Raw genomic sequence first — 23000 nt, 5'->3', positions numbered from 1 at the left:
AGCTGAAATATGTTTTGATAAATTCTTTCAAAGACTTGGGATAAACTCGAAAAGATATTGAGCCCAGATATCTATCTGTGATAATATATTTACATGCTGAAAGTCTTGCTTCTATACAGAATAATTATGAAGTGTTGTGGGGAAAGAATTTGGCTAGATAAGTAGATATGATTCACGACCATTACTTCTCTTTCATATGCAGATCCTTTTCAGTGTTTAAATGGAGTACAGCTTCCTCCTTAATTACTTACAAATTAGATCATCTTTAATTAAGTGGGCAACAAGCCACAGGGAACCTAGACTATGTTCAGGACTTCAAAAGATGTAAGGGCTATTTCCTAAAGTAACACTTTTAAATATTAAACTGATAGTGCAATCTTATACAAAGGGAAATTATTTGGGTTGCCAAATAAAGGAAACACATGCTCCAGTTTGGAGTAAAAGCCACACCTTTCTCTTGCTTTGTAATTATAAATACAGAAAAAATGTGTACTTTTAAAACAGTATTTCAGTGGTATCTGATTGCTATATGATGGGGGTGGGGGTGGTAGCTATGGTACTGCCATAAATACAGCTGGAGATACATAAAATATAGCAGCTTTCCTGCCCCGTTCCCACCCCAGCATCTGTAGGCACCTATATTGCCATGCTTGTATATCATCAGGTATTGCGAGAAGTTTCAGGAGTGACACATTGTATCCGTGGTTCTACATCCTTGTTCTAAGGAATCGTGGTAGGTTCTATGCGTTTCCTTGGTAGGTATCAGCAGTAAACTGCTTTGAGAACATTGGATGAAGAACAGTACATAAATATTCATTGTTGGTTGTAGTAGTTCCTTGCTTCCTCACCAGAAGAAATGTGACTGTCTTTCCAGGCATGTTTAGAAGCAGTTATTGGGGTGGGTGAGTGGGTCCTTAAAATTGGATAATTCTTCCCTGAAATTGCCAATAATCCTGCTGGGGGTGGTAGCACCTTGTGGGATGGTGGTAATTTAGATCAAAGAAAGAGTACAGGGGAAGGATTTAACCTTTCCCTTACCCAATTCAGCCCACATCTGCTCTTAAGTAAAGAAAAACCAGGTTAGGAGATGCAGTCTTCCCATATTACGGGCAGCTTGGCCCTCAGTTTACTTGGAGTGACAGTGAGGCTGAAGAGGCCTGGCCAGGTAGGGGCTGCATCCTAGAATATGTTCCAGAATTCTCTGTAATATACATGGGTTCCCTAGCATCATCTTAGGACTCTTCAGCAAACTCACCAGGGTGGGCAGTAGACATGATTTCTCCTAAGTGTCCTCTCCGACCCACTTCAAAACTGACCCCTTGGTATACAGAAGAACTACAGGGCTTGAAGTGGTGAGGCAGACAACTGGAGTGCAAGTGGAGAAAGACTTGACTCAAATCTGACAGACTGCAACATAGAGCGCATTTGAAATCTATGCTCAGGCAATACATGTGGCCAAGAAGCGATTCTTTTCTGCCTGTATTGCAGCCACAAGTTAACGTCTGGTGGAGTTGTTCTGGGTTGTGAAAGGGCTAGTATGTGCTCTCCTCCCTTGAATCAGAATCTGGAACTATTGATTACCCACTGTGATTTGTTTAATAAATTCTTTGTGGGGAAAATATCTTGTATTCGGGCTGACTGAGACTGTCTCCACAATTACTTCAGTGTTTGATGTGGAGGTGTCCAGTGACTTCTCTTGTGTGGATAACTTGGATCAGTTCCAGTTTGTGACTCCTGAGGATGTGGACGAGCTGCTTGGAATGGTGCAGCCTACCACCTATTCTCTTGACCTTTGCCTGACACGGCTTACACTATCTGGCAGAGGTTGTTGTAGAAGGCCTAGTAGAGATCATAAATGGTTCTCCGAGGGAAGGCAGGATGCTTCCTTGTTTTAAGGACGCAGTTATTAGACTTCGTCTGAAAAAGCCTACCTTGGATCCCTCAGAGTTAAGCAACTACAGGCCTGTCTTCAACCTTCTGGAAACTGATTATGTAGACCCACTTCAGATTGGCTTTTGGGTGGGCTATGTGGTGGAGACTGCCTTGGTTGGCCTTATGGATGATCTCCAATTGGGAATTGACAGAGGAAGTGTGACTCTGTTGGTCCTTTTGGACTTCTCAATGGCTTTCAATACTATTGACCATAGTATCCTTCTGGAGCGTCTGAGGGGATTGGGGGTGGGAGGTACTGCTTTGCAGTGGTTCTGCTCCTACCTCATGGGCAGATTCCAGATGGTGTCTCTTGGAGACTGTAGTTCTTCCAAATCTGAACTTTTATATGGTGTACCTCAGGGCTCCATATTGTCTCCAATGTTGTTTAACATCTACATGAAACTGCTTTGAGAGACCATCAGGAGATTTGTGCAGGGTGCTATCAGTATGCTGATGATAGCCAAATCTATTTCTCCATGTCAACATCATTGGGAGAGGACATAACCTCCCTAAATGTCTTCCTGGAGGCAGTGATGGGCTGGATGAGGGATAACAAACTGAGACTGAATTCAGATAAGACTGAGGTATTCATTGTGTGGGGTCGAAACTCAAGAGATGAGTTTGATCTGCCTGTTCTGGATGGGGTCACACCTCCCCAGAAGGAGCAAGTATGCAGTCTGGAGGTGCTTCTGGATCCAAGCCTCTCCCTGGTGTCCCCGGTTGAGGCAGTGGCCAGAATTGCCTTCTATAAGCTTCGGCTAATATGCCAACGATGTCTGTTTCTTGAGATAAACAACGTCAGAACAATGGTACATATGCTGGTAACCTCCAGACTGGATTACTGCAATGCGCTCTATGTCGGGCTGCCCTTGTATGTAGTCTGGAAACTACATTTGGTCCAGAATGCAGCAGCCAGGTTGGTCTCTGGGTCATCTTGGAGAGACTATGCTGGCTATAACCTATAAAGCCATATACGGCTTGGGCCCTGGCTATTTAAGAGAACAGCTTCTTTGTCATGAACCCCACCACCCTTGAGATCATCAGGAGAGCTCCATCTGCAGTTGCTACTGGCTCATCTGGTGGCTACTCGAGGACCAGCGTTGTCTGAAGCTGCCCTGAAGCTTTGGAACACGCCTCCCAATCTCTGACAACGTTTTAAAAATCTTTAAGGATGCATCTGTTCACCCAGGCTTTTAATTAAATATCATTTAAATAGTTTTAACTTTGTCTTAAAACATTATTTTAAAATTTTAAATTGTAATATTTTAACTTTTTTGTTGTCATTTATTTTGCTTTGTTGTGAACACCCAGAGACGCAAGTTTTGAGCAGTATAGAAATATGTTAAATAACTAAATAAAATGAGACAAAATGCCTGGGGTAGAAAACCTGAAAAACTAATGTATTAAATTAAGGCTATTTTCAGTCTTCATGTTTTTAAAAAATCAAAGTAGATTTTTTAAAAAGCATTTTCAAATACAATATAGAATACAAAACTAAGCAAGCCCTTGATTGCTCTTAAATACTATTACACGGCTCAATCTCTGAATAGAATTTGTAACTATATGTATATGTTTACTACTACAAGTTTCAAATTTGAAGTAAAACATCTTTTTGCATGCTTTTATCTAATAAAATGTCAAAGAATAAGAGATCAAGTAGTAGGAGGAAAGCTGGAGGATCAGACAAACTGGGGAATGTGGAGGAGGATGATATCAGGCGCGTAACAACGATAGGGCAAGGGGAGACAGTTGTCTGGGGGCCCCACTGCCTGGAGGGGCCCCCCAGAGGCACCTCACGTGACTCCCCATTGCCCCCTGCCCAGCCCCAAGGCCCCTCAGCCACTTGCCCTGTTCGCCGTCTCTCCAGCTTGTTCTCCTGGCCGGCAATGGAGCAGCAGACAAGCTGCAAAGAGCTCCTTTTCTCCCGCCTCTCAGCTGATCGGCGGGTGGGCGGGGCTTCCACGGAGGCCTCCGTGTAGGCCTCTGTGAAGCCTCAACTCCAGTAGGGCCCAAGCCAGCCAGAAGGAGGAGGCAGCCAGAGTGGCCACCACTGGTCTCTGCAGCAGAAGACCCCTTGCTGCCAGGTAGAGTGTGAACTCCTTTTTGTGGTTACCTTCCCCACCCCCACCCGGATATATAGGGATCGGCTTGCCATAGGGCTTGGATATGGGGGGGGGACTGAGAAGTCTCTGAATATTTATTTTTAAACAGCTTGGAAAATTTGCTGGCTTAAAAAAAACTATCTAAAAAGTCCTATAAGTGGCTTGTTTCATGGCAGAAAATTACAAAAACTTCTGGAAGAAACAGTATTATATTTATTTTATTCATTCATTTATAAATGCACTTATGTTCAAGTTGTTTTGCAACCCAGAAGGTCTGAGTGAGAACTGTGAAGCATGCCTTCTGCTTTTATTTTATTTTATTTTTCTTGTGTGTGAACTGCTCCCCAATAACTTGCAGGGACTTCAGGGTAAATCTGGCCAACATGTGAATGCAGCACCTCCCTTCCAGAGGAGATGTGTCTTAAAGGGCTTTAAAAGCCTCCTGTGAAAAACCTCCTGGAATCAAACTTGACTGAATTTGTTCAGAATTCTGAGAAAACAAACATAGGCTCACCCTGCATGGTTGAAAGTCTCCTTGGCTAATCTGCAGCGAGGGGCCCATTTTAATCATTCATCTTTCTAGTGTGTTCTAGGCATTAAAAGTAAAACAAATGTATAGTACTCAATGTATATCACTATATATTGTGACGTGTGCGTGTGTGTATTCAGTGAAATGTATTTCCAGGCAGCATACTTATTTTGGAATATCAGACTTAAATCCTTGGGGGCCTGGGGTGTACGGAGGCCCTGGACTTTGAGTGGGGGGGCCCCATTTTAAAATCTTGTCTCTGGGCCCACTCCAACCTTGCTACGCCCCTGGATGATATAGTGAAAGAGAGAAATCCATATACAGCCAGTGAGCATCAATAATGGGGAATAGGCAGAATTGATGAAAAATTGATGAAAATACCACCTGATTCCGAAGGATCTAAGCAGTTTACAAAAATAAACATAACAAAAACAAAATAAAACTGTTAAAACAACTTAGAACATTCAGAGATTACTAAAAGCCTGGCTAAAAATGTTTCTCAAGGGCTCTTTTAAAGGCTGGTAAAGATGTTAAACCACTACCGTCTATAGGGAGCACATTCCATAGCACAGGAGTGACTACAGAGAAGGTTCGCTCCCGAGTCACCGCAGACGAACTGGCGGAATCCGGAGACAGATCTCACTCCATGACCTTAACGAGCAGTGGGGATCATGCAGAAGGTGGCGCTCTCCCAGGTTACCTGGTCCTGGGAAAATGAGGGTGGTAGAATTGGAAGAGTCAGAGATGGATATAATGAAAATGAACCAAGACTATGATAAATAGATAGATAGATAAAGTTTATTACGGTCATAGACCAGCTAATCTTTACATTTACAAAATATTTTATTGAGTAATACAAACTTTATGAAGCTTACAAACAGTAGAACAAAATTTGGCCACATTAACAGACATCCCAGGTTTAAAATTGGACAGCAGATACTCCAAGTAGAAATGATTGGTGTGGCCAGGACAATTCTTTAAAGGTAAACAACTATCTCTATAAAATTCACAATAAAGAATTACATGAGCAGTGGTCTCTTTTTCTCCTGCACCACAGGGGCAAAGGCGTGCCGCATAAGGTACCCGCTTGTATTTTCCCTCCAAGACTGTGGTAGGAAGTACATTGAGGCGGGCCAGGGTCAATGCTCTCCTAAATTTAGATACTAAAATGTTATCTAGATAATTGGCTGATTTAAGATTAAAACCTTGAGGTCCTGTATATAGCCCTCTTGTCAAGCGTGTAGATTCCTCTTGCAGCTCTATATCTAAAGCTTGTTGTTTGATAAATTGAATAGACTGATCGAATCCCCTCCCTATAAGTTCTTCCTGGGATGTACCAAGATGATGCATCTTCGTTTTTAATGCTGTTTTCCATTTGGATGTAAAGCTATCAACTAATATTAGAGGGGCAAGGCCGGATCATTCAGGTGGGAGACTAAAGAGTTAATATAAAAATTAAATAGAAATGGGGCCAAAATACACCCTTGCCTCACTCCTCTGTACATAGGTATTTCTTCAGAAAGATGTCCTTTCACACTGCAGTGAACTCTAAGGTGGGTATTAACATGGAGATTATATAATAGTAGCAATAAAAGTGGCAGATAAAACCCTCGCTGCCGCGTTTTGCACTAGCTGCAGTTTCCGGATATTCTTCAAGGGCAGCCCCACGTAGACCGCGTTAACAGTAATCCAGCCGTGACGTGACTAAGGCATGCGTAACCGTGGCCAGATTTGCCTTCTCGAGAAAGGGACGCAGCTGGCACACTAGCCGAAGCTGTGCAAAGGCACCCCTGGCCACCGCCTCCACTTGAGCTTCCAAAAGCAGAGCCGGATCCAGTAGTACCCCCAAGCTGCGTACTTGCTCCTTCAAGGGGAGTGCAACCCCATCCAGAACTGGTAAAATCTCCTCATACCGATTGGCTCTCCTACTGACCAACAGTACCTCCATCTTATCCGGATTCAATTTCAGTTTATTAGCCCACATCCAACCCATCACGGCCTCCAGCCCCCGATTCAGGACATCCACCGCCTCCCTAGGATCAGATGACAAGGAGAGATAGAGCTGAGTGTCATCAGCATATTGCTGACAACTCAGTCCAAGTCCCCAGATGACCTTTCCCAGCGGCTTCATGTAGATTTTAAACATGATGGGGGACAAGACTGATCCCTGCAGGACCCCACAGGCCAATGGCCACGGGGCCGAGCAGTAGTCCCCCAGCACCACCTTCTGGACCCTACCCCCAAGAAAAGACCAGAACCACTGCAACGCAGTGCCTCCGACTCCCATACTTGAGAGGTGGCCCAGAAGGATACCATGGTCAATGGTATCGAACGCCGCCGAGAGGTCCAGCAGAACCAACAGGGACGCACTCCCCCTGTCTAGTTCCCGGCGTAGGTCATCCACTAGGGTGACCAAGGCAGTCTCAGTCCCATATCCGGGGCGGAAGCCAGATTGAAAAGGGTCCAGATAATCTGTATCATCCAAGACCCTCTGCAACTGGGACGCCACCACACGCTGTATCACCTTGCCCAAAAAGGGAAGGTTAGACACAGGTCTATAGTTGTCCAGGTTGGAGGGATTAAGGGAGGGCTTTTTTAATAGAGGTCTTACCACCACCTCCTTAAGGCACGATGGCATCCTGCCCTCCCTTAATGAAGCATTAACGATCACCTCCAACCATCTACCTGTCCCCTCCCTGGCAGCTTTTATTAGCCATGAAGGGCAAGGGTCAAGAGCGCACGAAGTCGCCCGCACACTGCCAAGGATCTTGTCCACATCCTCAGGCCGCACCAACCGAAAAGAATACAACACAACGGGACCAGATGGTACCAGAGGCACATCTGCCGGAACTGCCAAAACTCTGGAGTCCAAATCAGCACGGATGTGAGCGACTTTATCTGCAAAGTGACACGCAAACTGATCACAGCGGGCTGTGGATGGTTCCTCCCCCATTACCTGGGGGGGATGTGTGCAGCAATGTCTTAGCTACACGAAACAGCTCCGCCAGTCTGCACTGAGCAGATGCAATGGAGGTGGAGAAAAAGCATTTCTTCGCCGCCCCCACCGCCACGGAGTAGTCCCTAAAATGGGCTCTAGCCCATGTTCGGTCCGATTCGTGATGACTCTTCCTCCAGCGTCGTTCCAGCCGTCGCCCGAGTTGCTTCATCGCCAAGTGTAACCATGACAAACACAGAAAACCTCACATATATTAGATCAATATAGCAATCACAATATTTTAATTTGGACTACGTAAGTGTAACCAGCTACTGGTTTTGGGAAACTTTCAAGTCCCTAATAATTCTACCAGACCATTAAAAAAAATTGTTTTCTACAGTTCATTAAAAACCAAGAATGCTTTTGTTGTTACCACCAGATTGGCAAGCCACAGTACATGGAGAGTAGGCTTGATAGGTTACAAGTTAGGAACATTGGAAGCTGCCATATACTGATTGTCTTCACAGACTGGCAGCAGCTTCTCCAAGGTTGCAGGCAGGAATCTCTTTCAGCCCTATCTTGGAGAAGCCAGGGAGGGAACTTGAAACCTTCTGCTCTTCCCAGAGCGGCTCCATCCATCCCCTAGGGGAATATCTTCCAGTGCTCACACTTCTAGTCTCCCATTCATATGCAACCAGGGTGGACCCTGCTTAACTAAGGGGTCAAGTCATGCTTGCTACCACAAGACCAGCTCTCCTCTCCTAGAACAGGTCTCCTCTGACATGCTCTTACAATGAACTGCCCTCCTAAAATACAAGGAGTATTCCTTTCAACAATGACACTGTGTTGTGAGAACAGCTTATTGGGGGCTAGAAGCAGCACCCCTCTATATGATTTGGAACAGCAGGCTTGCAGTCTCCATCTTGGCTACCTGGACTCGCAGGATTGTTAGCCTTCCACATGCCCATATTTGGTTAACTCTCAAGTTAGTTGCTTAGCACCGGCCACATGGGGAAGGTATGACATGTGACTGCAATGCAATTCCTCATGCCCCTCTCTATTTACAGTACAGAAAACTGTGCTAGCTGAACAAGGCACAAGTTAAGGACTATTTCTCAAGAGAATAGCAAAACTCCTCTCTTTGTTGGCATAAAGGATTAGTCTTACTGACTACCTCAAAAAGAACACAGGTAAGGCTGTAACACTCTGACCTCACTATCGCAGCATTAATGGTCTGGCGGGACCAGAGGAAGAGGCTCATTAGTGTGACAAGCATTCCGATCTTCCCACCTGGAAAGTTTTCCTGACCCACAAGATAAGTTTTAAGTTCACCTATTCACCCTATCCTATACAGGTTTTTCAAACCATTTCACTTTATTGTTCCTCAAGATTGCATAAACCTGTCATTGAATCATACAGCATATATTTTTTGTTAGTTCTGGTTCTTTTGTTAGCCATGGCTGTCATCCCTTGCAGCCAGGAAGTATGACCCGTGTTGGGCCTGAAGGCATGTTTTTGCCTATATCTACTCCAGATCCCCACAAATGGTGTGCTCCTTCTTCAGAACCAGCATCCGCATGTGCTTTGGCTATGGCTATTCCATCTACCACAACCATGCTCCAACTTCGCTCCCAGTTCCTAGTTTGGATCACCTGATCCACACCATGCTTGGCTGCCTTAGAGAACTGACCTTCCCTGGATTTACCCAGAACCAGCCACTTCCATGGCTCGCGAATGGCATGCTTGTCCCTCCTCTACCCTGTCCTTCTGGCTTGGTCCCTGGGAAGAAGTACCCAGTGTTCCCTATCCTGCAAGTGTGACAGACACACCAACGGAAGTGGAAGAAGGTTCCTTAATCTCTCCCTCCTTCTCTAGCAAGCCTTAAGCTGAACTAATTGCAATTTCGACCTTTAAGCTAAAATGAGTCTCTGTGGGTCTCTAATTTATATTGCTAGTTAAGTTTTATTGCCTTTTATCACCTGTCTATCTATCTTCCTTTCCTGTACCCTAATAATCCTTGAATAAATCTGATTGTACCATATCCCTATCTTAAGCCTTTATTTCCAGACCAAAGCTTTTCACAAATTGACACTGTAATGGACTTTTCACTCCAGTCTTGCTAATTCCCCACAAATGTCCAAAAGTAGTCTTGGGATGTACCACCAGCATTCCAGAACAGTTCCATTAACAGTTCTGGACAGTAAGTCACATTCCTTAATTGGACTAGATGAAAGATAAAAGAATTGGCAATGCAAATTTTGGGTCTGGAAATAATGATTTTTCTGTCTTTGTCTACTCCTCTGTTTTATCTCTTTCCTAAGACACTAACCTTCCAGCCTCATGTATTGCTGCATGAAGAAAGAATAGGAATAGGTTTTAGAAAGTTTAGTTAGATTACCTATCAGTTAAGCACAACCTCAGCTCCTGCATCACCCCTATGTCTAAGAAACATGTATTGCTTGATGTTTGTTCTCACCCGGCCATTAGAGTCCTAGCAGACATCATTGGAAGTGCTTTGCCCCACTCCCAAACACACACTATGTTTTAGAAGACTTTAGCCCACCACAGATTGTGGCACCTAAGTTTGGCATCTGAGCCTCAAAATTTGAGAGTAGCACCCTCCCACTTGGGATTTAGTCTCCCACTTTGGAAAGTCCCTTTGCCCATTGCATGGCCAGGCCTCAGGTAGGAAGGCCCCCCCCCCCCCCGCATTGAGACAGAGCAAGCATGTCCAACTGGATTCCCATCCACTGACCGCCTCTCGAGGCCTGGCATAGCTGAGTGCGTGGCAGAACTGAGCAATTCCTTGACTCACTCCTTGTTTGCATGCAGCTCTGTGGAATTCCCCTTAAACTGGGAAACAGCAGTGGCCTGGATGGCTAGGCTCCTCACAGCCTATCCCAATACTGGAGGTTCAGACATAGACCAGGTGGCTGGCATAGCAGCTAGTCCTTCTGACTCTCTCTCATTAAACTTGGGCATAGACCCCAATACCAAAGTTAGTTATCATCTCCTAGAGTGGATGCGGGATGCGCTTAAGGGTCTTATGTCCTGATGAGTTTTTAGAATGGCTTTACCACACAATGAAGCAAAGCCCCACAGAGCTCCCAGAGTATTACATAGCCCATAAGCAGTTCCTGGGGATCCTTCACAGTTCTCAGTTGATGAACCATGCAGCAAAATGGAAACACAATCTGTGCCCTGCGCTCAGAAGTTTTTTTTTAGAGCACCTACAAATGGTCTAAACCATGGATTCTCAATGTTGGGTCCCCAGATGTTATTTGACTTCAGCTCCCATAATCCCCAGCCCCAGTGGCCTTTTATAGCATCTAGGGAACCAATGTTGAGAATCCCTGGTCTAAACCCCCACTTAAGATCCATTTTAGGACCATTACCACAGCAGCCCACATGGATGCAGTTTGTTCAAAAGATTAGGGAAGCACGGAACATTTGGCACAAGATTGGATTCTACAAGAAGCTTGCCCCAAAGCTCTGGCCTGTCCCTCAGCTGGTGCAGGCAATGACTTGCAGGAATTTCGGGAGCTACTCATCGGCCATCACTGCTAACATAAGCCACCCCAATAAAAGCTACCCCTCTAAAAAGGCCTTTAACCCCTGCTCAGCTGAATGACAAAATGGCCAGGACAACAGCAGCAGTGGCTAGCCACACCCAGAAGCTGATCAAAATTCAGATTCTCACCAGTCACACACCTCAGATGCCGCACTGAAGAACTTGGTTTGGACAGATTTGGTTCAATTAGGAGAAGATATGACTAAATATGATAAACAGCATACAGCAGTTCTTTTACAAGCCTTTATTTCCAGACCAAAGCTTTGCACAAATTGACACTGTAATAGGCTGTTCAGTCTTGCTAATTCCCCACATAAGCCCAAAAGTAGTCTCAGGACATTCCACCAGTATTCCAGAACAGTTCCATTAATAACTGAGGGGGTTCAGACCAGCATCCAACAGCTCATGCAAGGACAGGGTCATGTTAAGAGCATGCCCATTCTGGCATCACTAAAGTGTTGCACCAATGTGTTGTTGGCACACTCTAAAACTCAGAGTTTTGGAGCACATGTAGAGGGACAATTCAGTTGAAATCCCCTCCCACACAATCCAAGGACATTCCCAGGGGCGTAACTATAATAGGGCAAGTCACATGACTGACGCCTCTAGCCACGCACCTGCCCGGGTTTCCTTCAGTTTTATTCATCCTCCGAAGTTGATGTGAGTGTTAAGACCTGGAGCTACCAGAACAGCATGTCTTTCTCTAGTACCATTAAATGACTTGCATTGTCCACCATTTACAAAATCTTTTAAAAAATAATTTAGGATGATGTTCTATTGTGGCATATATATATATATATATATATATATATATATATATGTATATATAACTTCAGTAGTGGGGGGGGGGCCATTTTAAATCTTGTCTCTGGGCCCACTCCAACCTTGCTACTCCCCTGGACATTCCACAGTGCATCTGGACATCCTTCAATGACATCAAGATGGCTGTGTTCTCAGCACAACTTGTCCTCACATGAGGTACCAGAAGCTTCTCTGAACCAGATCACTATCAAGAACAGTTGGGTCTCTTTGCTGATGGAAGCATGACTGGTGGGGACTCAAAACCTGCCCCCCAGACTCCACTTTCTAAAATGACATCCAGAATGAATCCCCCCCCCACCTGGGAGACCCATCTCATCCCATCTTTATTAGAAAAAATATATCCCACAACTTCACAAGAAACCCCAGGGCAGGTATTGCCACCATTATTTAAAATTTATTTATTTGATTTCTAAACCACCCTTCCAAAAATGGCTCAGTGTGGTATTTTTCTGCCATTGTCTACTACTCTGGTTTAAAGCCATTTCGTTCTACTAGGCCTATGAACTCATATGAGGCTCTGACAGACTGATTTCAGATTTTTTAATGCCAAGGTGATTGTGTGTTTTAATGTCAAGGAGATTTACAAAATGTGGGGAAATGGTCTAGAATTTTTAATATAAGTAGATGACTATGTTATCTGCTCTTCACACAAGACAAACTCCATGCGGACTATTATAAGGCTGTTTTAATAAACCCAGCTCATAAGCTGTATACTGCTTAAGTTACTGCCCATAATACAGTAGGAATAAATGATTCCTTGCAGGCACATAAAGTTAATAACAGAAACCCGTAATGATTTCTCCATAATCTAACCCTGTTGGAACCACAGTCCTAGTGTCACCAGGGTGAATGAAGGTTTTCCAGAAAGCCAAGTGCATTGCCATTGCAAAATAATTGTGTCAAAACCCTTGCTTAAGCGTAGATTTAAGGCATACAATTAGAGAAGTTTTAAACACACACAAAAAAGGCAAATTAAGCCGTTTCTGCTATCAACAAGGTTGAAGCCAGTGCCTTTCTACCACTAACCATACACAGACTGGCCCTCACACCTCTGGAATTCAGATGTCGTGCTTTCAGGTCAAAAGGTGTCCTTTTCCAAAACAGAACTGAATCCTAGAATCATTTCAGGAAATTAAGAGATAGTCAGTCCCCTTCTGGTCTGATTCAGAATTGTACAGATATACTACATCAGAGAAGTTATCTGCTATAAGATAAGCATATGTCCAAGTTTCACTAGGGGAGATAAAAGTTAGGGAGGTTGAGCAAACATCTTTTTTTTTTAATGTTGTTCCACACACTTTCAAGGGTGGCCTCCTTTTATGCTGCTGTTATATAAAGAGGCAAGAACAACTCTACCTCTCCAAGGATATGGCTCAGATAAATTGCTTGTCTATTTCAAGCTGTAACTGCTGTGATAAGATGCTTTGGGAGTGTTAAAACAAGAGTCTTATGGTCAATAAAAGGCGATGTGAAAAACGTGCTTTTGTGGAAATAAGATGAGAACTGCTGAATGTACAGTTTTTATTGCAAGAAAAATACAAAGTAGAAACTGTCTAAGCCATTTGGTCCATTTACTGCTTGCTTAGCTAAGTGCTGTTTTGTTAAGAGCAAGCCTGTCTAATATATGAATATTTTACTCTACATCTTTAACATTTCCGTGGCTGTTGAATAATGCACATTCTTTTCGGCAGTATAATCTTCTCCAGAGTCGGCCGGGGCTTTTGATGTGCTACATGTGAGGCTGTTGCTGGAAATTTATGCCTAAGCTGCAAGATTAATAAAATAAAAATAGTCTTAATGGAAGGATAGCCAACTACAAATCAGCAGCATAGGAACAACAAATATTTTATATACTTTTCTTAATGACCTTTCTTCTACAAAGGATAATGATACAGATCCAATTTTCGATTAATAGAAGAAACAATCCTACATTATTAAAGTTATATGTACTTCCCCATTTAGTTTAGGATTATTTTCCCCCCCAATTCATTGAGAATTGGATCTGTATCAAAATTTCCGGAAAACCCACATGCCTGGACAAAAGGAAATACTTCTTTATATGCCTTCCTCTCTTACTTGTGGGCTTCCCAAAAGCATCTGGTGGACCACTGTGGGAACCAGTACACTGGGCTAGTTAAGCCCTTGGCCTTATCCAGCAGGTCTTTTCCTATTGCTCATTCTGCAATCCACATACATAGTAATCGGCGGCAGGGTTGGGGGAGAAGAGAAGAAAGGGTATTTGAAAGCCAGAAAGACAAGAGGACAGAAGTTAGCTGGATGGGAGAAGAAAGCAACATTTGCAGGTTGAGGTAAAAAATCCAAATTAAACTCCTCTTGCAACATTTTAAAGGCTTCAAATGACCACACATATGGATTGGTCCCATCTATTTATACTGAGCAAGCAGGAAACATCCTGCTGTGGTCTAAGTGCAGAATGCAGCTTGAGCAGTGCCAGGAGGATTACAAGCCCCATCCCAGCATGCCCTTCAGCTGATGAAACAGCATCCCACAATTCTCAGGCTGAGGCAGCCTTAAGTGCCTTCTCTGCCTGTCCTGGTTCTCACATGCAGTCTATAGAGGGCAGTCCTCAATTCCACTTCTTTCCCACCCCTATTCAGCTCTAGCCCATGGATACATGCAAGGACATTTTGAACACAGACTTGCAAGCAAGTTGTATTCTGCTCATATATACTTACTTTCTCTAACGTGTCTGCCAGCAAGGCTCTCATGCTTTGCATTTTTGCGATATTAACAGAGCTGTGAAGCAGGGAGAGAAAAGGTTAGCCAGGCTTTTGGTCTTCCTAAGCCAAAACCAAGAAACCCCTTCATGTTCTTGATTGAACAACCCCTGCCCCTCATCATAGTGCAGGGTTCCTGCTTAGCAAGCCTCTTTCTTCAGTTGCCCAGCTTGAATATATGTATGTGGGCATGATGTGTTTTCTTGACTAATACTTTGAATCAGGGGTCCAAAAGGATCTAGGTAACCCATTTACAATCCCAAACACAATCAAGGTGGTTACTATGAGAAACACACATAGATAATTAGGACCTCTGCAATTATTTGCATCATAGACAAGAGGCACATTCCTTTTCTCAGTATAGCAGAAGCCAGGAAGAAGCGCCAGTCCTCTGTACACTGTTCTTCCTCCTATGCAACATTAACTGGCTCCCACACTCCTCTTTTTCCTCTTGGGATTAGTAACATGTGGTTGACTCAATTGCTGATTCATCAGTGGTGCATGTGAACGCATCAGGGATGAAATGGACTCTGTTTCTGGGATAACCAATAGTGTAAAAAGAGGGCCCCTTTTGTGCTCTTAAACTGCACTGAAGCCAAAAATAGTGCATGACCTCTGTGCTAGGAAGGAGCAATTCATTTCTAGCTACCAACTGCATATTGCAGGTGTAAGCTGGATGCATGTGAAATTTGCAAGTCACCCAGAAGACACACTTCCACCAACAGGACTTATCTGCTGTATCTGGGCGGTGTTGGTCTACTCCCAAATAAATTTGCATCACTTCTTATACATACAATTTTCATCTCTCATATGTAGTTGGCAGAGAAATATATTCGCATCAAGTTCCTGCACTAGAAGATCAGCCTGGAGTCAAGCTACTACTGAGCCACTGTAAATTTATTCTAAGGTGTTGCAACTGAAGTTTCTAATACAATGATCACAATACAATAAGCATAACCTAGTTGTTTTATTGGTGCTTTGCTTACTAGATTTGAGTAGAGAAAAATCAATATCCTCACCCCAGTCTAGGTTCAGGAATGGTTTGCTTTGCAAGGTGAAGGGGGGCGCGCGCGCGTATGCATATATATATATATATATATATATATATATATATATATATATATATATATATATCCTACAGTGCTTTTCTAGTACAGAAGATAATCCATGATTTACATTTACTTACCAACAGTGCTATTCACAGGTTAAAAAGCGAAAGTCTAACTTCTCCCAAAATCCAAATGAAATCAACATCAAACAGTAATACAGTGTGATACGCTAACAGTGCATGTACCTCGCCTTCTCTTTCCCAGGCATTTTGGGACTTCTTTCAACAGGAGCATTTTCTAGCTTCTTGGAAACTCTCATACCGCCAGCTTTGACTGTAGAAGAAAGCAGCAATATCATGTGCTAATGGCATACAAGCTATCATGTCTAGTTACTGGGTTATTTCAGGTTACGCAAGAGAAAAGCAACTGACAAACACCCAGAAAGACTGATAAGAAAGTCTTTCACCCCCACCCCCAGCCTCAAAGGCAGGATGCCTCTGAGTACCAGTTGCAGGGGAGTAACAGCAGGAGAGAGGGCATGCCCTCAACTCCTGTCTGTGGCTTCCAGCAGCACCTGTGCGAAACAGGATGTTGGACTAGATGGGCCTTGGGCCTGATCCAGCAGGGCTGTTCTTATGTTCTTAAGTTAACCTAAAAGTCAGTTCCTCTGTCTGGAGTATACCCACTCCCTTTACTACTATACTGGTACACAATGAATTTAGGTGATAGTTACAAGCAGTTTAATACTATCTCTTTGATGCAATTACAAAGACATTAATGTGTTGATATGTATGACAGCCTGGTTGATGCTGGTCTGTAGTTTACAGTTTATCCATAGGCATAAGTGCGGTTGCTAGCAATGCTTTTCTGTCAGGCTCACAGAAGCCTCTCTGCTCATGTTCAAAGTCTCCAGGCTTGAAGATCACTCTGTATATGTTCAGGAGCCTCACAGCAATCGTGAGCCCTCTGTTTGTACACTAGGGGGCAAGTCACTTAATGGTAAAGGGCTAGTTGCCCCTAGATTTGGCTTCTAAACAAGCAAGTTTAGATGCATGCCCTCCCTACTCTAAGTAGTTCTAAGTAGACCCCAGTAGTAACTCAAAGCAAGTGAACTTGCTGCCAAGGCCATCCTGCACTCAGGATGAACTAACCTGGCTTTTCCCCCTCCTTACACAAGAGAACAGTGAGCTAATGTGCCAATTGGCTCAGCGGGAAGAGATAGGTAAGTATGCTAAGGTAACATCTTCCTTCTCACACAAAGAGGTTGAATAAGCAAGGAACCTAAGAGTTGGGCCCATCAAAACAACAGATTACATTATCGGACTTTTCTGTTTATGCAGATCCCCTTCCTCAGGCCTGTACACCATTTCTCATGTAAAAACCTTGGTGTGCCTCTACGATTCACACATTGTTACACTCAGGAAGAGCAACTGGCAACAGTGCATTCCCTGGAGGTCCATTCTGGCACTTCTAATCAGGTGAAAAGGGCAAGAGGAATTTGCCCCCAAGACATGTTTTGGGATGTAAGAATTCCCAATTCCATCATTCAGTGTGCTCTCTTGGGTTTTCTCCCTGGGACTCCAATAAGTGCTCCCTTGTGCCTCTCACTTGGGACTCCATCGGTCACTCGATCGTGCTCCCTTGTATGCTATACCTGGGGCTCCACTGAGCACTCTTTGTGCTCTCTTGCAATCTACAGGAGGTCCCTTGTTCCAGATCAGGTGAAGGTGAACGTTTGCCTTGCAACTGGGCTCTCTATCCCTTTCATAAATCTAAGCTACCTGAGGCTATTTCTCTTGTAAGCCTCTTTCTCTTGCCTGCCCGGGAACTTACACAATTAGACTTTTGGTTAAAAGTATCATTGCAGTTAAATGTATTTTTGATAGTAATATTGCTTTAACCATATAATTCTCTTTTATGTACCCCCTCCTACAATAAATATCTTCTTTTTATTTTGAAACTTGAATCTTGTCTCAGTCCTGTCATTTCTTGAGTCCAAACATTTGCACAGATTAAGATGTGGCGCTGACCCCCTTTAAGAGCGAATTCCCCCACAAAGCCCAAACACTGGGGTGCTGACGAAATACCCCAGGGCAGTTCTATTAACAGTGCCTCTTACACTCATGCAGAGATGAACAGGAGCTGCTATTCCACATGGCTCCAGTATGTGTTAACAGCACAGCAAGATTTTGTTTGTAGGTCTTTCCCTTCCTCCTGGTGGGATGATAATCAAGTATCAAAGACTCATGCACCTGTGGCATTCATAAAGATACCACAGCTGTATGGGATAAGGTAACACCACAGGGAAGCATTTCCCATATGAGTTGGCTGTGTCAGTAACCCTGTTGACTGCGATGCACTCATTCTACACAATATGCTTGCTTAGAACTTACATCTCCTCTTTAAAAAGCTCACTATATGGACTTCCCTCTACCTCCTGGCATAGGTATCCACAGTGTATCAATGGGGCACAACACCATTCATGAACAGCATTGGATGCGTCTAGCCAAGATAATCTGAACAAAAAGGTACTTCTTATAATGTCCATTAGACTGCAGACAGTCAAATATATCCTATCAAGTAATAATTATGTTCTGTTAACATGCCTGTCTGTCACAAAACCAATTAGCACCAATTGAGCTACAGATGACCTAGCAACAACAATTTCAGCGTTGAGCAATGTCAAACAAATTCATCTTTAAGACATGTAGATTTTTTTTGAATAAATAGTCTAAATAAGAACAACCTTATCCCCTATAGCAGGAGGATATTGCTAGACTTTACAACTGTCAGATTAAGAAATGGCAGAACAGAGTTTGGGTTAAATTTTCTGTTTATAAGGCAAATTTGTGATCAGGTAATATGTTCTCATAAACTCAGCAGGAGGTGGGGAAAGAAGGTGAAAGGGCTCATAGAGGGTACAATCCAGGGTTTTGAAGCACTCACTATCACCACAAGACAATTTATATCTACATGAATCTCAGCTTCATGTTTAAGATATTTATATCCCACCTTCTGAGCCATGTGGATATACAAAGCAGCTTACAGTAGCTTAAAAAGATTGAAAAAAATATCACTGGAAAAAAAATATTAACCTGAAAAGTACTTCAGAAATGCAGAATAAGCAGATATGTTCGTTTATCTACAACCATAACAGATTAAGTTCAGTCTTAGTAGGATTTTACCCAAGTTCTTTATACAGCGCCATCAAGCCGCATGATGCATTGAAGAGTTATAAGCAAAATGAGACAGTCCTCTGTCCAGAAACAACTTACAACTTAAGTTTTGTTGGGGAAGGGGGAGCAAATACAGAGGGTCCAGGATAAAGAGGGACACGTGTCATTACATTTATATATATTCCAACTGGGAAGGAAAACTGAGTTATGCCAAAAGTTTCAATAGAAACAGGTTCTGAAAGTTGAAAGGAAAAAGGATACCACACAGCAGTGTCCCTTCTAAGTTTTTGATGTCTGCTCAGATCATTTTAGATCCCACTCAGGTTGAATCAAGAAGGCTCCACTCTGAATGCCTTTGTGCACACACTGCCTGGATATTGCCACCCAGAACAAAACTCACTCCTCACACAGATGAAAAAAATAAAATAAAGCAAACACTGCCACACAGTTGTTCCTGGAGGAAGTTCCAGGCATATGGGGCAGTTAAATAAACGAGTAATATGTTTCATTATTAGACATTCAGATGGATTAAACTCCACAAGACTATTTGTACCAAATTAAAGAGAAAAAAACCTACCATTTCTTGGATGCTTTACATCAACTAATGGTGCCATTTCATTTAATTAATTTTATCCCTGCTTTTCTCCAAGAAGCAGTATGCACAATTCTTGCCCGTGCCTCATAGTGTGATCCATGAGCTTTAGGGCTGAACACATCCATCTTTCTGCTCTTAGTTAGACACTAACACTGTCCCTTAATTAGAAATTCAACTCCCTTCACAGCCTCTTCCCAGTCAATTGGTAGGACCAAGAACACTACTCGAGATCTGAAGGACCTAGTGCACAAGCCTGAGCTACCAAAATCCTTTGTTCAAGTCTTGTCTCTGCCATGAACGCATTAAGTGATCTTAGGCATGCCATTCAGGCCTGTATCTGCAAGACAGGAATATTACTGACCTACCTTGCTGGTTCAGATCCACACACTGGTACCTATATTAGGCAGTAGTGATATAGGAAGGTGCTGGAAGGCATCATCTCCTACTGCACAGGAGATGGCAATGGTAAACCCCTCCTGTATTCTACCAAAGACAATCACAGGGCTCTGTGATTGCCAGGAGTCGACACAGACTCTAGGGCACACTCTACCTTTACCTTACAGAACTGTTGTAAGGATTACAAGATAATGCCTATGAAGTGTTCCAAACATTCTAAGGCACTAGGCAGATGTAGGGTTGCCATATTCTGGCTTTCCAAATCTGGGTGCCTAATTTGCATATTATGTAAGTTGGCTTGAAAATAATTTTTGAGCAGAATAGTGACCACACATTTTGCTCCATAGCTCCGCTTCTACAAGGGCTGGAGCTTAATTTTTGTTGTTGTTGTTGTGTGTGTGTTTTAAAATAAAAACTGAAATCTGGGCAAATCTGGATGGGCTAAGCAATCTGGGTGAGATGATTAAAATCCGAGTGAAACCTGAAATTCTGGGGGCATAGCAACTCTAGGCAGATGGCAGGTAATACTGCTTTTTTCCTGGCCACATAGATCCTCTGTAAAATTTGATAGAAATTGAGACAATGTGTTTTTTTCCTTTTGGTTTGTATTCAAATTCCTCAAGGCAGTAGTAGTTGTACTGCAAGAGGTAAACTTTGTGGCTTTTGCTGAAATCATAAAAACTGCATGCAACTGATATTGACAGTGCACCACTGAGATCTACCTTTTCAGTCTGGAGCTTCTAAAATACTGAGGATTTGAACTGGTGTCTTTTTAAAGCCATGTTGACTTCTACATTACTGCCTATATTCAAGATTCCCAATTTGATGAAAGATGGAAAGTCCTCTTTGCCTCCAACAATTGTTTGGACAATTGTTAGATTGCAAAGTTCCATTTTCTGTCTCCTTCCTCAAAAGAGTGTGTTTTATAGCTGCTTCCGCCTTATACACAAGGAAATCTTATGTAGACTAACTAAAGGTTCATTCAGCAACAACTCCATTTCCTCCTTCTCCTTTCTCTCCCTTTTCCTTTCTGACTCCTCCCCCACACTCTACCAAATCCCACTTAGGATAAGTGTCCAAACAAACTACAAAAGATTACTGGACAGAATATAACAAAGGGTTGTCTGTATAACAGTCACATCCCAATTTTAACTTAACATAAAATCCCACTATTTTCAATAGACGAAGCTACAAAGAGCACTTCATACTGTACCTGTGTAACTGTGTTATGCAAGTGTTGAATATAACATGTGAATGGGCCTTATGTGTTTTGACAACTCAGATTTTCAATCTTGGGCCACTTCCTGACAAGGCAGAGACATTAAACCCAGCTCAAGTAATCTCAATAGCTGTGTGTAAGCAAGAAACGAGGATGTTAGTTTTGCACTTAGTGGTTGGAGAAGCTCATGTTCACATCTCCATTTGCAATACTTTTAAAACTTTCATTTTCAGACACCCCACTAGAGGCATAAGATCAGTAACTAGCCATGAAAGCAACACAACAAAGTTCAGAAGCTAGTGGTATGTCACTTCTAATTAAGATCAGCCTCAGTGGGGCTTCACCTACAAACAAGTCTCTGAAGACCATTTTCCTGCAAGAGAAAGATGATGTTTGTGGGAGTGAACAAGCTGCACAAACAAGTCCTGTTGCAACACTCTTTAGGTGCTTCCAAATAGGAGCAGCTCTTGAGAGACACAGAATTGCCACAGTCATTTCCCTCCCCAGCAGAATTAGTCTATGAGAAATAAGTGAGTGTGAACGGTTCACTGAAGAGATTTACTGTACTAACTTGTGCACAAAGTGCGATTTGACCCACATTCTCACATGCGTAGGAGGAAAGGAAGAATCACTCGCAGGTGATGCGGCGGGGTGTGTTTGAAGGGACAAGAAGAGAAAAGCAAAGAAAGTTACACGACATGGCAGAGGAGATGAGAACCGAAACCGCAACGAAGCTAACTTCGAAACAGAAGTGATAGATAGCAGAGAGGGAAGGCACTGACTGAGCCACTCAGTTTTCAGCCTCGAGTCGACTTTTTCGTCCTTATTAATCTGGGACAGTTGGTCCCACCGATTACACGGAGGCCAGACATATGAAACTACGCAGATTAGTAACCGATTCGAGCACCCCTCCTCTTCCCTCACTGTAAGCCACTGGATGACCTTACTTTTTCGGAGTGAGGGTGCTGGGGTTTGGAACGTAAACCCTCCAAGGACAAGCCCCCCCCACCCGATCCGGCGGTGTTTCTGGCGTGGTGACTGACCTACAGGTGCAACTCTCTGGAGGTACCTGCTGCTTGCTTACCTGCAGGGGAGCGCCCGCCTTTCAGCGGGGAGGGAGGCGCGGGAGACGGAGAGCCTGGCTTTGCCATGCTACTTGCACAGAGAGAGCGAAAAGCCTTTGGTGGGAAGAAGTCGCTGATTCCACAAGCATCGGGCTCTACAACAACTCCTCGATAGCTGTTGTTTTGCTCCTTTATGGGGAGGAGGCAGCAGAACGCAGAAGAGGGGCGGCGCTGCCAATGCAAGGGGCGGGCTTGCGCGGAGGGAAGAAGTTTACAAAACTTTGAGCGTTTCAGAGGGGAGGGGGGTAAGTGGCCCATGGCCGGATATTGGAAGAGAGTTTGTTTTCATTCTGCTCTCACCTGCCTTGAGCGGCACATCCTGTTTTCAACAACGGGGTTCATGCACCCAAGTAATTTTTTTTTTTTAAGAGGAGGGTGTGTGTGTGTCTGAGGAGAATGCAAAAGAGGATGATTTGATTTGGAGCACATGTAGAAAAAAAACACTTCCTAATAGGAGAACCATAAGATAGCATCTGGAGGGAAGGGTTCCAAGGTCTCCGAGGCTTTTAAACACTCTTGCTTTTAGAAATTAAACACTGCAGAGGTGTGGGAGCCTGGCACCACCACACTAAATTGGGCAGCTGATCAGAATTACATGCTTTGGGCCAGCTGCTCAGAAGAGGGAGTTGAAGCTAGGAGTAAGGTGCGTGGCGCTGGGCTTATAAAAACTCCTTTTCAAAATATAAAACCGTGCCTTTCAGAGCTAGGGCACTCTGTATGTGCTCAGAGGCACTATGCCCTTACATAAAGGTACTGTATTTAAAAAGCTGTTTCTCATCAGAGGTCAAAGAAACAGCATCGTTTGATCCAGG

The 23000-nt window shown here is 43.5% G+C and overlaps 1 protein-coding gene across 1 annotated transcript; it reads right to left on the bottom strand.

Annotated features, from left to right (window-relative positions):
• Nucleotides 1–13398: 13398 nt before the first annotated feature.
• Nucleotides 13399–22464, bottom strand: DAPL1 (death associated protein like 1). The gene is made up of 4 exons (XM_053278309.1): nucleotides 22149–22464; nucleotides 15924–16011; nucleotides 14588–14648; nucleotides 13399–13657 (listed from the first exon to the last, which is right to left on the bottom strand). Exons 1-4 carry the CDS (start codon nucleotides 22444–22446, stop codon nucleotides 13538–13540), a joined length of 567 nt encoding a protein of 188 aa, XP_053134284.1. The 5' UTR covers nucleotides 22447–22464; the 3' UTR covers nucleotides 13399–13537.
• Between the last annotated feature and the right edge of the window lie 536 nt (nucleotides 22465–23000).

The sequence above is a fragment of the Hemicordylus capensis genome, chromosome 1 (assembly GCF_027244095.1).
Source record: "Hemicordylus capensis ecotype Gifberg chromosome 1, rHemCap1.1.pri, whole genome shotgun sequence".
Classification (NCBI taxonomy): Eukaryota; Metazoa; Chordata; class Lepidosauria; order Squamata; family Cordylidae; genus Hemicordylus; species Hemicordylus capensis.
Note: the sequence above shows the minus strand (reverse complement) of the source record. Positions and strands in the feature narration are given on the sequence as shown.

Bases quoted from the DNA above. Each gene is read 5' to 3' on its own strand.
- DAPL1 (XM_053278309.1), bottom strand. From the start codon at position 22,446: ATGGGCCACTTACCCCCCTCCCCTCTGAAACGCTCAAAGTTTTGTAAA. The intron at 16,012-22,148 runs GTAAGCAAGCAG...TTTCTTCTACAG, and splicing joins AGGCGGGCGCTCCCCTGCAG to TCAAAGCTGGCGGTATGAGA. The intron at 13,658-14,587 runs GTAAGTATATAT...TTAATCTTGCAG, and splicing joins TGGCAGACACGTTAGAGAAA to CTTAGGCATAAATTTCCAGC.